The sequence below is a fragment of the Heterodontus francisci genome, unplaced genomic scaffold (assembly GCF_036365525.1).
Source record: "Heterodontus francisci isolate sHetFra1 unplaced genomic scaffold, sHetFra1.hap1 HAP1_SCAFFOLD_490, whole genome shotgun sequence".
In the NCBI taxonomy this organism is placed as follows: Eukaryota; Metazoa; Chordata; class Chondrichthyes; order Heterodontiformes; family Heterodontidae; genus Heterodontus; species Heterodontus francisci.
Genome location: NW_027142139.1, coordinates 467,501 through 486,113, shown reverse-complemented (window position 1 = coordinate 486,113; position 18,613 = coordinate 467,501). Strand labels below are relative to the sequence as shown.

Genomic DNA, 18,613 nt, shown 5'->3' with positions numbered 1-18,613 from the left:
CCTTCTAAAATGTATTACCTCACACATCTGCTGTGACAATTCAAATTTGAGAAGATTGAAGACGTTGTTTTCAGTCCCCTTTCCAAACTTTATTCCCTAGTTACCGACTCCATCCCTCTCCCAGCAGCGTGTGACTAAACCAGACTGTTCGCACCTTGGTGTCATATTTGACCCCTGGATGACCTTCTGACCACATCTACACACCTTCACTAAAACAGCCTATCTGCGCCTAGAAAATCAACTAAAAATCATAGAAAATCATAGAATGATCATAACACAGAAAGAGGCCATTTGGCCCATTGTGTCTCTGCCGGCCAAAAATCAATCCCACCAGGCAAATCTCACCTTCCGGTATTTGGCCCGTAGCCCTGCAGATTACGGCACTTGAGGTGCATCAAGCCACCTTAAAATGAGTTCAGGGTTTCTGCCTCAACTACCCTTTCAGACAATGAGTTCCAGACACCCGCCACATTCTGAGTGATTTTCTTCCTCATCACCCCTCTAATTTTTGTACCAATCATTTTAAATCGAAACCCCCTAGTCACTGACCTTACTGCTAAGGTGAATAGACCCTTCACCTCCACTCTATCCAGGCTCCACAAAATTTTGTACATTTCATCAGATCTCCTCTCAGCCTTCTCTGTTCCAAGGACAACAGCCCCAGGCTATCCAATCTTTCCTCATAGCTGCACTTTTCCTGTCCTAGAAACATCCTTGTAAATCTCCTCTGTATCCTCTCTCGTGCAATTACATCCTTTCTGTAATGAGGTGACCAGAACTGCACACAGTACTGAAGTTGTGGCTTAACCAATGAGTTATACAGCTCCAGCATAACCTCCCTGCTCTCATATCCTATAACACAGCTAATGAGGGAAAGGATTCCATATTCCTTCTTAACCACCTTATCGACCTGTCCTGCTACCTTCAGGGACATGTGGACATTCACTGCAATGGTCCCTCACTTCCTCTCCATGTCTCAGTATTTTCCCATTAATTGTTTATTCCTTTGCCTTGGTTGATCTACCCAAATACATCGCCTCACACATCTCCAAGTTGAATTCCATTTGCCATTTTCTACCCGTCTGACCAGACCATCATTATCTTCCTGCAGCCTACAGCTATCCTCCTCGCTATCTACCAAATGGCCAATCTTTGTGTTGTCTGCAAACGTCTTGATCATACCCCCTACATTTACGTCCAAATCGTTAGTAAACAGCACGTTAAGCAGGGGACCCAGTACTGAGCCCTGCAGAACGTAACTGGAAACAGCTCTCCAGTCGCAAAAAATCCCGTTAACAATTCTCTTTTGTTTCCTGCCACTGAGCCAAATTTGTATCCACCTTGCTGCATTTCACTGGATCCTATGGGATTTTATTTTGTTAACCAGTCTTTTCCATGGGATCTTGTCAAAAGCCTTGCTAAAATCCATGTAGACCACATCAATTGCGCGACCCTCATCGATATTCCTTGTTACATCTTCAAACAATTCATGCAAGTTGGTCAGGCACGATCTTCCCTCAACAAATCCATGCATACTATCCTTAATTAATCCATGTCTTTCTAAGTGACAGTTTATCCTGTCTCTCAGAATTGATTTCAATAATTTTCCCACTCCGAGGTTAGACTGACTGGCCTGCAATTATTTTCTCTATCCCTCGCTCCCTTTTTAAAGAGAGGTACAACGTTAGCAGTTCTCCAATCCTACAGCTGCACACCTGTATCCAGTCAAAACTTGAAAATGATGGTCAGACCCTCTGCTATTCCCTCTCTTGCTTCTTTTAAGAACCTGGCGTATGTTTCATCCGGATCTGGTGGTTTATCAACTTTCAGGGTACTAATCCCAATAATACTTCCTCTCTCCCTATTTTTATCATATCCAATACTTCACACTCTTCCTCCTTAACTGCAATATCTGTATTATCCCTCCCTCTTTTGTGAAGACAGACACTAAGTATTCATTAAGAACCATACCAATATCTTCCTCCCCTCCACATAGGTTACCTTTTTGGTCTATTACGGACCCTACTCTCCCCTTAGTTATCCTCTTCCTCTTAATGTTTTGAAAAAAAATCATCTTTGGGTTCACCTTGATGTTGCTTGCCAATATTCTTTCATCACCTTTCTTCTATTTCCTAATTTCCTTTTTTATTTCACTCCTCCACTTTCGATAGTCTCGGTTTTCTGTCGTATTGAGTTATTGATGTCAGACATAAGCTTTCTTTTTCTGCCTTATCTTACCCTGTCGGCTCCTTGTCATCCGTGGAGAAGTGAATTTGTCTCTCACCTTTTTTTTTTCTTGGTGGAACATGTTTACTCTGAACTCCTTGAATCTCCCCTTTGAATGCCTCCCACTGCTCTGACACTGATTTACTTCAAGTAGCTGTTTCCAGTCCACTTTCGCTAAATCTCTCCTCAGTTTAGTAAAATTGGCTTTGCCCCAATTTAGAATTCTAACTCCTGTTCTGTCTCTGTCCTTTTCCATAATTATGTTAAAACTGACTGAATTATGATCACGATCACCAAAATTCCCTCCCACAGCCACTCCTTCCAACTGCCCATCTTCATTTCCTAAAACTAAGTCTAAAACTGTGCCCTATCCTTTGTTGCACTTGCTACATACTTGGCAAAAAAGTTCTCCTGAATACGGGCCAAAAAAGTTCTCCATATGATCGCCTGACGTCACTCCTGTCTCAGCTCCGCTGGACAAAACCCTCATTCATTCCTTCATTCCCTCTAGACTTGACCATTCCAATGTCCTCCGACATTCTGTTGTCTGTAAGCTTCAGGTCATCCAAAACTCTGCTGCTGATGAGTTAACTCACAGTAACTCCCGTTCACCTATCACACCTGTACTCGCGGACCTCCATTGAATTAGAATTAGAACATTACAGCGCAGCACAGGCCCTTCGTCCCTCGATGTTGCGCCGACCTGTGAAACCATCTGACCTACACTATTCCATTTTCATCCACATGTCGATCCAATGGCCACTTAAATGTCCTTAAAGTTGTCGAGTCCACTACTGTTGCAGGCAAGGCATTCCACGCCCCTACTAATCTCTGAGTAAAGAAACTACCTCTGACATCTGTCCTATATCTATCACCCCTCAACTTAAAGCTATGTCCCCTCGTGTTTGCCATCATCATCCGAGGAAAAAGACACTCACTATCCACCCGATCTAACCCTCTGATTATCTTATATGTCTCTATTAGGTCACCTCTCCTCCTCCTTCTCTCCAACGAAAACAACCTCAAGTCCCTCAGCCTTTCCTCGTAAAACCTTCCCTCCATACCAGGCAACATCCTAGTAAATCTCCTCTGCACCCTTTCCAAAGCTTCCACATGCTTCCTATAATGCGGTGACCAGAACTGCACGCAATACTCAAGGTGCGGCCTCACCAGAGTTTTGTACAGCTGCTTCATGACCTCGTGGCTCCGAAACTCGATCCCTCTACGAATAAAAGCTAACACACCATATGCCTTCTTAACAGCCCTATTAACCTGGGTAGCAACTTTCAGGGATTTATGTACCTGGACACCAAGATCTCTCTGCTCATCTACACGTCCAAGAATCTTCCCATTAGCCCAGTACTCTGCATTCCTGTTACTCCTTCCAAAGTGAATCACCTCACACTTTTCCGCATTAAACTCCATTTGCCATCTCTCAGCCCAGCTCTGCAGCCTATCTATGTCCCTCTGTACCCTACAACACCCTTCGACACTATCCACAACTCCACCGACCTTCGTGGCATCCGCAAATGCACTAACCCACCCTTCTACACCCTCATCCAGGTCATTTATAAAAATGACAAACAGCAGTGGCCCCAAAACAGATCCTTGCGGTACACCACTAGTAACTAAACTCCAGGATGAACATTTGCCATCAACCACCACCCTCTGTCTTCTTTCAGCTCGCCAATTTCTGATCCAAAGCTCGAAATCACCTTCAACCCCATACTTCCGTATTTTCTGCAATAGCCTACCGTGGGGAACCTTATCAAACGCCTTGCTGAAATCCATACACAACACATCCACTGCTTTACCCTCATCCACCTGTTTGATCACCTTCTCGAAAATCTCAATAAGATTTGTGAGGCACGATCGACCCTTCACAAAACCGTTCTGACTATCGCAAATGAACTTATTCTTTTCAAGATGATTATAAATCCTATCTCTTACAACCTTTTCCAACATTTTACCCACAACCGAAGGAAGGCTCACAGGTCTATAATTACATGGGCTGTCTCTACTCCCCTTCTTGAACAAGGGGACAACATTTGCTATCCTCCAGTCTTCCGGCACTACTCCTGTCGTCAATGACGATTGATCCTGTTGATTAAGAATTGTCTTGACGTTAACATTCTCATCCTTGTTTTCAATTTCCTCCATGGTCCCACCACTACGTGGGCAGGATTTAAAGGGACCCCGTAAGTTGAAGTTGGAGGTGGAGACCCAGACAATGGCGGTGGGTAGTGGGGCAAAGGGACTGTCTCAGCCCCTTGCCAAGTGAACTTGCCGTGATCAGGGATAGGCCGACAATGCCTTTCATGCCCAAAGGCCAATTGAGGCCTTACGTAGCCACTTCAGGTCCGCTTCTCGCTATCACTGGGATTTAACCAGCGGCGGTGGTCACACCTCCACGTGGAAAGGGCACCTTGTAAAACGGGATTCCCTCCCTGTGGGCTTGGGGAGGTTCCCACCTCCATAAGCAACCTGTGACCGTCGGAGTGTTCGGCCAGCAAACAATGAACCTCGAGGATACCTCTTCCACTGACGTGGTTGGCCACCCGTCCAAAACCCTTCAGCAGGTCCTTCCAGACTGGCACCATTGACCGGACACATACACACCGATCAGACCCCAAGCACTGAAGCAGACAGATGTACAAACACACACACACACACACACACACACACACACAGATCACATCCGAGGCACTGAGGCAGACAGATATACAAAGACACACAAACACACCGATCAGACCCCAAGCACTGAGGCAGATGGATGTTCAAAGACACACACACACCTATCAGATCCCTGGCACTGAGGCAAGCAGATGTACAAACACACACACACAGACACACCGATCAGAACCCAGGCACTGTGGCAGACAGATATACAAACACACACACACACACCAATCAGACACCAGGCACTGAGGTACACACACACACACACACACACACACACACACACACACACACACACACACACACACACACACACACACACACACACACACACACACACACACCATTCAGACCCCAGGCACTGAGGCAGTCAGATATACAAACACAAACACCACACCCACAACGATCGGACAACAAGCACTGAGGCAGACAGACATACAAATACACACACACACACACCGATCAGACCCCAGGCACTGAGGCAGACAGATATACAAAGACACACAACACAAACACCAATCAGACCACAGGCACTGAGGCAGACAGACATACAAACACACACACACACACACTAATCAGACCCCCAGGCACTGAGGCGGTCAGATATACAAACACACACACCACACACACACACACACACACCCCGATCAGACACCAAGCACTGAGGCAGGCAGATATACAAATACACACACACACACACACACACCGATCAGACACCAAGCACTGAGGCAGACAGATATACAAACTCACATATACACACACCGATCAAACCCCAGGAATTAAGGCAGACAGATATATAAACACACACACACACACACACACACCAATCAGACGCCAGGCACGGAGGAAGACAGATATACAAACACGCACAAACACACCGATCAGACACCAAGCACTGAGGCAGTCGGATGTGCAAAGACACACACACACCTATCAAAACCCAGGCACTGAGGCAGACAGATATACAAACACACACACACATACCAATCAGACCCCAGGCACTGAGGTCGACAGACATATAAATACACACACATACACACACACAGGCACACCAATCAGACCCCAGGCACTGAGGCAGTCAGATATACAAACACACACACCATACACACACCGAACGGCCCACAAGCACTGAGGCAGACAGATATACATACACACAAACTCACCGATCAGACCCCAAGCACTGAGGCAGATAGATATACAAACACACACACACATACCAATCAGACCCCAGGCACTGAGGTCGACAGACATATAAATACACACACATACACACACACAGGCACACCAATCAGACCCCAGGCACTGAGGCAGTCAGATATACAAACACACACACCATACACACACCGAACGGCCCACAAGCACTGAGGCAGACAGACATACAAATACACACAAACTTCGACCAGACCTCAGGCACTGAGGCAGACAGATGTACAAACACACACACACACACAACGATCAGACCCCTGGCACTGAAGCAGACATATATACAAACACACACAAACACCGATCAGACCACAAGCACTGAGGCAGACAGATATACAAATACACACACACACACACACCCCGATCAGACACCAAGCACTGAAGCAGACAGATGTACAAACACACACATAAACACACACACACCGATCAGACCCCAAGTACTGAGGCAGACGGATGTGCAAAGACACACACACACACACCAATCAGAACCCAGGCACTGAGGCAGACAGATATACAAACACACACATACACACACTAATCAGACCCCAGGCAAAGAGGTTGACAGACAGAAAACACACACACACACACACACACACACAGGCACACCAATCAGAACCCAGGCACTGAAGCAGTCAGATATACAAACACACACACCACACACACACCGATCGGACCACAAGCACTGAGGCAGACAGACATACAAACACACACACACACACACACACACCAATCAGACCCCCAGGCACGGAGGCAGTCAGATATACAAACACACACACCACACACAGACACATCGATCAGACCCCAAGCACTGGGGCAGACAGATATACAAACACAAATATACACACACCGATCAGACACATGGAATTGAGGCAGACAGATATACAGACACACATGTACACACACCGATCAGACCCCAGGAACTGAGGCAGACAGAAAAACAAACACACACTCACACACCGATCAGACGTCAGGCACGGAGGCAGACAGACATACAAACACACACACACCGATCAGACACAAAGCACTGAGGCAGACAGATATACATACACACAAACACACCGATCAGACCCCAAGCAATGAGGCAGACGGATGTGCAAAGGCACACAAACACTCACCAATCCGACCCCAGGCACTGAGACAGTCAGATATACAAATACACACACCACGCGCACACACACACCGATCAGACCACAAGCACTGAGGCAGAAAGATATACAAATACACACACACACTCACACCGATCAGCCCCCAGACACTGAAGCAGGCAGATAGACAAACACATACACACACGCACGCAAACATACCGATCAGACCGCAAGCACTGAGGCAGACAGATATACAAACACATACGCACACACCGATTAGACGCCAGGCTCTGAGGCAGACAGATATAGAAACACATACAGACATCGATCAGATCCCAAGCACTGAGGCAGTCAGATATGCAACCACATAAACACACCGATCAGATGCCTGGCGTTGAGGCAGACAGATATACAAATACACACACACACCGATCAGACCCCAAGCACTGAAGCAGACAGATGTACAAACACACACACACACACACACACACCGATCAGATCCGAGGCACTGAGGCAGACAGATATACATACACACAAACACACCGATCAGACCCCAAGCACTGAGGCAGACGGATGTACAAAGACACTCACACACACACACACACCTATCAGAACCCTGGCACTGAGGCAGACATATGTACAAACACACACACACAGACACACCGATCAGAACCCAGGCACTGTGGCAGACAGATATACAAACACACACGCACATACCAATCAGACCCCAGGAACTGAGGTACACACACACACACACACACACACACACACACACACACACACACACACACACACACACACACACACACACACACACACACACACACACACACACACACACACACACACCATTCAGACCCCAGTCACTGAGGCAGTCAGATATACAAACACACACACCACACGAACGCCGATCGGACCACAAGCACTGAGGCAGACAGACATACAAACACACACACACACACACACCGATCAGACCCCAGGCACTGAGGCTGACAGATATACAAAGACACACAGCACAAACACCAATCAGACCACAGGCACTGAGGCAGACAGACATACAAACACACACACACACACACACACACACTAATCAGACCCCCAGGCACTGAGGCGGTCAGATATACAAACACACACACCACACACACACACACACACACACCGATCAGACCCCAAGCACTGAGGCAGACAAATATACAAACACGCACAAACACACCGATCAGACACCAAGCACTGAGGCAGTCGGTTGTGCAAAGACACACACACACACACCTATCAGAACCCAGGCACTGAGGCAGACAGATATACAATCACACACACACATACCAATCAGACCCCAGGCACTGAGGCAATCAGATATACAAATACACACACGACACACACACACACACGCCGATCGGACCACAAGCACTGAGGCAGACAGACATACAATTACACACACACACACACACACACCGATCAGACCCCAGGCACTGAGGCTGACAGATATACAAAGACACACAACACAAACACCAATCAGAGCACAGGCACTGGGGCAGACAGACATACAAACACACACACACACACACACACACACTAATCAGACCCCAGGCACTGAGGCGGTCAGATATACAAACACACACACCACACACACACACACACACACACCGATCAGACCCCAAGCACTGAGGCAGACATATATGTAAACACACATGCACACACACACACCGATCAGACGCCAGGCACTGAGGCAGACAGATATACAAACACGCACTAATACACCGATCAGACACCAAGCACTGAGGCAGTCGGTTGTGCAAAGACACACACACACACACCTATCAGAACCCAGGCACTGAGGCAGACAGATATACAAATACACACACGCACACACACACACACCAATCAGACCCCAGGCACTGAGACAGTCAGATATACAAACACACACACCACGCACACACCGAATGGACCACAAGCACTGAGGCTGACAGACATACACATACACACACACGAACACCGATCAGACCCCAGGCACTGAGGCAGACAGATATACAAACACACTCACACACCGATCAGACCCCAGGCACTGAGGCAGACAGACATACAAACACACACACACTCACCGATCAGACCCCAAGCACTGAGGCAGATAGATATGCAAATACACACACACACATACCGATCTGACCCCAAGCACTGAAGAAGACAGATGTACAAACACACACACTCACACACACCGATCAGACCCCAGGCACTGAGACAGACAGATATACAAACACACACACACACACACCGATCAGACCCCAAGCACTGAGGCAGACAGATATACAAACATACACACACGGCACAGTGGCGCAGTGGTTAGCACCGCATCCTCACAGCTCCAGGGACCCGGGTTCGATTCTGGGTCTTGCCTGTGCGGAGTTTGCAAGTTCTCCCTGTGTCTGCGTGGGTTTCCTCCAGGTGCTCCAGTTTCCTCCCACATGCCAAAGAGTTGCAGGTTGATCGGTTAATTGGCCATTACAAATTGCCCCTAGTATCGGTAGGTGGTATGGAAATATATAGGGACAGGTGGGGATGTGGTAGGAATATGGGATAAGTGTAGGATTAGTATAAATGGATGGTTGATGGTCGGCACAGACTCGGTGGGCCGAGGGGCCTGTTTCAGCGCTGTATCACAAAACTAAACACACCGATCAGATCCCAAGCACTGAGGCAGTCAGATCTACAAATGTACACACACACACAAACCAATCAGACCCCAGGCACTGAGGCAGACAGATGTACAAACACACACACACACATACCGATCAGACCCCAGGCACTGAGGCAGACAGATATACAAACACACACACACCGATCAGACCCCAGGCACTGAGGCTGACAGATATACAAAGACACACAACACAAACACCAATCAGAGCACAGGCACTGGGGCAGACAGACATACAATCACACACACACACACACACACACACACACACACACACACACACACACACACACACACACACACACACACACTAATCAGACCCCAAGCACTGAGGCGGTCAGATATACAAACACACACACCACACACACACACACACCGATCAGACCCCAAGCACTGAGGCAGACAGATATGTAAACACACATGCACACACACACACCGATCAGACGCCAGGCACTGAGGCAGACAGATATACAAACACGCACTAATACACCGATCAGACACCAAGCACTGAGGCAGTCGGATGTGCAAAGACACACACACACACACCTATCAGAACCCAGGCACTGAGGCAGACAGATATACAAACACACACACGCACACACACACACACACCAATCAGACCCCAGGCACTGAGACAGTCAGATATACAAACACACACACCACGCACACACCGAACGGACCACAAGCACTGATGCCGACAGACATACAAATACACACACACGAACACCGATCAGACCCCAGGCACTGAGGCAGACAGATATACAAACACACGCACACACCGATCAGACCCCAGGCACTGAGGCAGACAGATATACATACACACAAACTCACCGATCAGACCCCAAGCACTGAGGCAGATAGATATACAAACACACACACACATACCAATCAGACCCCAGGCACTGAGGTAGACAGACATATAAATACACACACACACACACACACACACACACACACACACAGGCACACCAATCAGACCCCAGGCACTGAGGCAGTCAGATATACAAACACACACACACCCACACACACACACCGATCAGACTCCAGGCACTGAGGCAGTCAAATATACAAAGACACAAACACACGGCGATCAAACACAAGCAATCAGGCAGACAGATATTCATACACAAACACACACCGATCAGACCCCATGCACTGAGGCAGGCAGATATACAAGCACAAAAACACACCGATCTGACCCAAGGAACTTTGGCAGACAGATATACAAACACACACACACACACACCGATCAGACCCCAGGCACTGAGACAGACAGATGTACATACACACAAACTCACCAATCAGACCCCAAGCACTGAGGCAGATAGATATGCAAATACACACACACACACACCGATCTGACCCCAAGCACTGAAGAAGACAGATATACAAACACACACACACACACACACCGATCAGACACCGAGCACTGAGGCAGACAGATGTACAAACACACACACACACACACACCGATCAGACTCCAGGCACTGAGGCAGTCAGATATACAAACACACACCCCGATCAGACCCCAGGCACTGAGGCAGTCAGATATACAAATATACACACACACACACACACACACACACACAAACCAATCAGACCCCAGGCACTGAGGCAGACAGATGTACAAACACACACACACTCACCGATCAGACCCCAGGCACTGAGACAGACAGATATACAAATACACACACACACACACAAACTCACCAATCAGACCCCAAGCACTGAGGCAGAAAGATATACAAACACACACACACACACACACACACCGATCAGACCCCAGGCACTGAGGCATTCAGATATACAAATACACACACACCAATCAGACCCCAAGCACTGAGGCAGACAGATATTTAAGCACAGACACACACCGATCAAACCCATGCACTGAGACAGAAAGATATACAAACACACACACACACACACACCGATCAGACCCCAAGCACTGAGGCAGACAGATGTACAAACCCAAAAACACACAGATCAGACCCCAAGCACTGAGGCAGACAGATGTACAAACACACACAGACACACACACACGCCGATCAGACTCCAAGCACTGCGGCAGACAGATATACGAACACAAAAACACACCGATCAGACCCCAGGAACTAAGGCAGATGGATATACAAACACACACACACACACACACACACCGATCAGACCCCAGGCACTGAGGCAGTCAGATATACAAACACACACACACACACACACACACACACACACACACCGATCAGACTCCAGGCACTGAGGCAGACAGTTATACAAACGCACACACACACACAAACCAATCAGACCCCAGGCACTGAGGCAGTCAGATATACAAACACACACCCCGATCAGACCCCAGGCACTGAGGCAGTCAGATATACAAATATACACACACACACACACACACACACACACACACACAAACCAATCAGACCCCAGGCACTGAGGCAGACAGATGTACAAACACACACACACACACCGATCAGACCCCAGGCACTGAGGCAGACAGATACACAAATACACACACACACACAAACCAATCAGACCCCCGGCACTGAGGCAGACAGATATACAAACATACACACCAGACACACAAGCACCGATCAGACCCCAAGCACTGTGGCAGACAGATATACAAATACACACACACACCAATCAGACCCCAAGCACTGAGGCAGACAGATATTTAAGCGCAGACACACACCGATCAAACCCATGCACTGAGACAGAAAGATATACAAACACACACACACACACACACCGATCAGACCCCAAGCACTGAGGCAGACAGATGTACAAACCCAAAAACACACAGATCAGACCCCAAGCACTGAGGCAGACAGATGTACAAACACACACAGACACACACACACCGATCAGACTCCAAGCACTGCGGCAGACAGATATATGAACACAAAAACACACCGATCAGACCCCAGGAACTAAGGCAGATGGATATACAAACACACACACACACACACACACACACACACACACACACACACCGATCAGAACCCAGGCACTGAGGCAGACAGATATACAAACGCACACACACACACCGGTCAGACCCCAGGCACTGAGGCAGAAAGATATACAAACACACACACACACACACAGACACACACACACACCGATCAGACTCCAAGCACTGAGGCAGACAGATGTACAAACACACACACACATACACACCGATCAGACCCCAGGCACTGAGGCAGACAGATATACAAACGCACACACACACCGGTCAGACCCCAGGCACTGAGGCAGGCAGATATACAAACACACACACCACAGCGCAGGCCCTGATATATATATATATATGCAAACAAACACAGACACACACACACCTGCGGAGACACAGCACAACCCAGGCACTCGACCGCAACCCCCCCCCCCCCCACCTTTACCTCTCCTCTTCCCTCTCACCTCCGAGTACCTTGGTTAATGATTTGTCACTCGGAAAACAACAAAAGTGCGACAAAGATCTTTGATGTATCATTTGTCAGATCCCCACCCCCCCCCCCCCTCACCCCCCGCACTGCATCAGTTTACCAGTTGACTTCAGTGGAAATCTGTTAATGATGAGTTGCGGTGTCGGTCGCATACTTGTGGTTACTCAGTTGGACTGGACGGAACTTTGATTTGGTTCCCGAGTCTGGCTTTGCTGCAATATCGGCCGGAAAGCAGTCTGGCCAGTTCCTACTGTCCCTCGGTGTACCGGAGATACAAGCCCGCAAAGACCCCGCCCCCTCCAGTCAGAAGCTGACAAGTGATGAACCAGAGAATTTATTAACCGAGGTCAGGACGAGACTTGTCCCATAGAGGGAAACCAGTGCCCTTATGTTTTCCTTTTGGTTAATGATGACCCCCCACTTCCTGGTTTACCAATTCCCCTCTTCGGACTTGGTCTTTCAACGGTACAAAGCACACCTTTGGTTAACCATTTCACCCTTTCCTCCACCCCCTTTTCAGTTAAGGATTGCCCCTCCGCTCACTGGTTAACCATTTATCCCCACAGTGGCAAATAACCAGTAAAGTCGGGAAGCCTCACGCCCGGCCCCCGCCCGCCCACCCAGCAACCTCCTTCCACAATGCACCACACCTCACATAGACACCTGAGGGAAGGGGGCTCTCCTTCCCCCGCTCACTCCCACAGAATGTGCCCTCAGACCCCCGCACCCACACACCATTCAAGGAACCACCCACAAACCAACCTTCCAAAACATGCAGGGAAACGTGCAACAGGCCCTGTGACAAATCCACACATGGACACACACACGCATGTACACACACACACGCACGTACACACACACACGCACACACACACACACACACACACACAAGGCACAAAGCACAACCCAGGCCCTGACACACACAGACACACACGCAAACACACAGACACACACACAAGTACAGATACAAGGACACACAAGCACATCCACACAGACATACACACACAGCACAACCTGGCCCTGAGACACAGACACAAAAACACACACGCACATGCACATGCGCGTGCACAGAGCACACAGCACAACCCAGGTCCTGAGATACACACACACAGATTATCACACACGCAGACACACTCGACACAGATGCACCAACACACACAGATATACGCACACACACACAGACACAGGTCACACCCAGGAACCTTAGCCAGACACATGCACACTCGGACACACACAGACAGACACACTTGGAAACACACAGATCACAACCGAGGCACTGATCTCGCCACACACTTGCACATAGTTCACAACACAGGCACTGAGCTAGACAACAGATGACAACACAAGCACTGAGCTAGACACACACATACACAGATCACGACACAGGCACTGAGCTAGACACACACATATGAACACAGATCACACCACATGCACTGAACCAGTCAAATTCAATAACACACTGTGTGTGCAGGAGGGTTTTCTGACGCAGTATATGGACAGGCCAACCAGGGGTGATGCCACATTGCATTTGGGACCGGGTAAGGAACCCGGCCAGGTGTTAGATGTAGATGTAGGTAAGCACTTTGGTGATAGTGATCACAATTCGGTTAGGTTTACCTCAGCGATGGGCAGGGACAGGTATATACCGCAGGGCAAGAATTATAGCTATGGGAAAGGAAATTATGATGCAATTAGGCAAGATTTAGGATGCGTAGGATGGGGAAGGAAACTGCAGGGGATGGGCACAATCGAAATGTGGAGCTTATTCACGGAGCAGCTAATGCGTGTCCTTGATAAGTATGTACCTGTCAGGCAGGGAGGAAGTTGTCGAGCGAGGGAGCCGTGGTTTACTAAAGAAGTTGAAGCGCTTGTCAAGAGGAAGAAGAAGGCTTATGTTAGGATGAGATGTGAAGGCTCAGTTGGGGCACTTGAGAGTTACAAGCTAGCCAGGAAGGATCTAAAGGGAGAGCTAAGAAGAGCGAGGAGAGGACACGAGAAGTCATTGGTGGATAGGATCAAAGAAAACCCTAAGGCTCTCTATAGGTATATCAGGAATAAAAGAATGACTGGAGTTAGATTAGGGCCAATCAAGGATAGAAGTGGGAAGTTGTGTGTGGAATCAGAGGAGATAGGGGAAGCGTTAAATGAATATTTTTCTTCAGTATTTACAGTAGAGAAAGAAAATGTCGTCGAGGAGAATACTGAGATACAGGCTACTAGGCTAGATGGGATTGAGGTTCACAAGGAGGAGGTGTTAGCAATTTTGGAAAGTGTGAAAATAGATAAGTCCCCCGGGCCAGATGGGATTTATCCTTGGATCCTCTGGGAAGCCAGGGAGGAGATTGCAGAGCCTTTGTCCTTGATCTTTATGTCGTCATTGTCGACAGGAATAGTGCCGGAAGACTGGAGGATAGCAAATGTTGTTCCCTTGTTCAAGAAGGGGAGTAGAGACAGCCCTGGTAATTATAGACCTGTGAGGCTTACTTCGGTTGTGGGTAAAATGTTGGAAAAGATTATAAGAGATATGATTTATAATCATCTTGAAAAGAATAAGTTCATTTGCGATAATCAGCACGGTTTCGTGAAGGGTAGGTCGTGCCTCACAAACCTTATTGAGTTTTTCGAGAAAGTGACCAAACAGGTGGATGAGGGTAAAGCAGTGGATGTGGTGTATATGAATTTCAGTAAGGTGTTTGATAAGGTTTCCCACGGTAGGCTATTGCAAAAAATACGGAAGTATGGGGTTGAAGGTGATTTAAAGCTTTGGATCAGAAATTGGCTAGCTGAAAGAAGACAGAGGGTGGTGGTTGATGGCAAATGTTCATCCTGGAGTTTAGTTACTAGTGGTGCACCGCAAGGATCTATTTCGGGGCCACTGCTGTTTGTCATTTTCAAAAATGACCTGGATGAGGGTGTAGAAGGGTGTGTTAGTAAATTTGCGGATGACACGAAGGTCGGTGGAGTTGTGGATAGTGCCGAAGGGTGTTGTAGGGTACAGAGGGACATAGATAGGCTACAGAGCTGGGCTGAGAGATGGCAAATGGAGTTTAATGCGGAAAAGTGCGAGGTGATTCACTTTGGAAGAAGTAACAAGAATGCAGAGTACTAGGCTAATGGGAAGATTCTTGGTAGTGTAGATGAGCAGAGAGATCTTGGTGTCCAGGTACATAAATCCCTGAAAGTTGCTACCCAGGTTAATAGGGCTGTTAAGAAGGCATATGGTGTATTAGCTTTTATTCATAGAGGGATGCAGCTGTACAAAACTCTGGTGAGGCCACACCTTGAGTATTGCGTGCACTTCTGGTCACCGCATTATCGGAAGGATGTGGAAGCTTTGGAAAGGGTGCAGAGGAGATTTACTAGGATTGTCTGGTACGGAGGGAAGGTCTTACGAGGAAAGGCTGAGGGACTTGCGGTTGTTTTCGTTGGAGAGAAGGAGGAGGAGAGATGACTTAATAGAGACATGTAAGATAATCAGAGAGTTAGATAGGGTGGATAATGAGTGTCTTTTTCCTCGGATGGTGATGGCAAACACCAGGGGACATAGCTTTAAGTTGAGGGGTGATAGATATAGGACAGATGTCAGAGGTAGTTTCTTCACTCAGAGAGTAGTAGGGGCGTGGAACGACTTGCCTGCAACAGTAGTGGACTCGCCAACTTTAAGGGCATTTAAGTGGTCATTGGATCGACATATGGATGAAAAAGGAATAGTGTAGGTCAGATGGTTTCACAGGTCGGCGCAACAACGAGGGCCGAAGGGCCTGTGCTGCGCTGTAATGCTCTAATTCTAATTTTTATTCTAATTCACACACACACATATGATCACTGATCGCACCACAGGCACTGAACCAGTCAAATTCACACACACACACACACACACACACACACACACACAGTCACATGCACGCACACACACTGCAATACAGGCTTTCAGGCACTCACTCGCATACTCATACTCACATTCACACACACTCACACACACGCACTCGACAATCCAGGCATGCTCACAAACGCACACACACACACGCAGAGACACACTACAGTCCAGGCATGCACATACAAAGTCACACACACACACACACACACACACACACAAAAACACACACACAAAGACACACAGACACACATACACACAATACAATCCAGGCCTGCAGGCATATACTCACAAGCACACACACACACAGCACAACCCAGGCCCTGATACAAATCCACACACAGACACACACAAAAGCATGTACAAGCACGCTCACAGATAAATGAAGATACAAAGCACAACTCAGGCCTGAAATACACACACACAAACACATACGCACATGCACATAGGCACTCACAAACGACAAACTCGGCATCCAGGCGCTTGCAACCACACACACATGGATCACATGCCGGGCAGTGAGACAGACACACAAACAAACACACACACACACACACGAAGACACAAATACTCAAAGTGTAACCCAGACCTTGAGACACACATAAAAACATGCGCACACACCGCAGCCCAGGCACTGAGATACAAAGACATGCACCTCACAGCACAATGACCGAGACATACAAACAGACACACTCACGCAGACACACACCACAACCCATGCTCTGAGGCAAGCCCACACACAGACACACACACACGTGTGTGCACGCATGTGCACGCATGCACACACACACACACAAAAATACACACATACATATACACAAAGAAACAAAGCACAACCCAGCCCTGAGATACACAAACACAAATGCACTGACACACAGATGCACACATACACACGACCATAATGCAGAACATATACCACACCCCAGGCACAGAGCCAGACACACACACACACACAGACTCATGAATGCACACGCACACACACAGAGACCAGGACGAGTGCCATATATGCACATACACACTCACACACACACACACACACACACACGCCATCGCCCAGGCCCTGAGATGTATATTAACACAAACATCACAACTCAGCTACCCAGACATACAGACACATACAGACACAACAACCCAGGCTGTTGGGGTAGAATGACTAAATGAATCACTCGGCACCCAGATCCAATTCAACCATCAAAGAGTTCATTGTTTAACACCGGTGGGGAACAGGCCTGTGGACGGTCCAGGTACAACAGAATAAATCCCACAATTTAAATAAGCTTATGCAGCCCTTATCGGCTGGATATTGTCCTATTGATTCTTTCTTTTGGGCCTCCTTATCTCGAGAGACAATGGATACGCGCCTGGAGGTGGTCAGTGGTTTGTGAAGCAGCGCCTGGAGTGGCTATAAAGG

General features: G+C 47.9%; 1 protein-coding gene across 1 annotated transcript in view; it reads left to right on the top strand.

Moving 5' to 3' along the window:
• Window positions 1-265: 265 nt before the first annotated feature.
• Window positions 266-18,613, top strand: part of LOC137366679 (probable G-protein coupled receptor 139) — a 25,486-nt gene continuing 7,138 nt past the window's right edge. Inside the window, exons 1-2 of the mRNA XM_068028356.1 lie at window positions 266-351; window positions 13,497-13,645. Of these exons, the coding sequence (XP_067884457.1) occupies window positions 266-351; window positions 13,497-13,645 (235 nt within the window). The remainder of the gene's footprint in view (window positions 352-13,496; window positions 13,646-18,613) is intronic.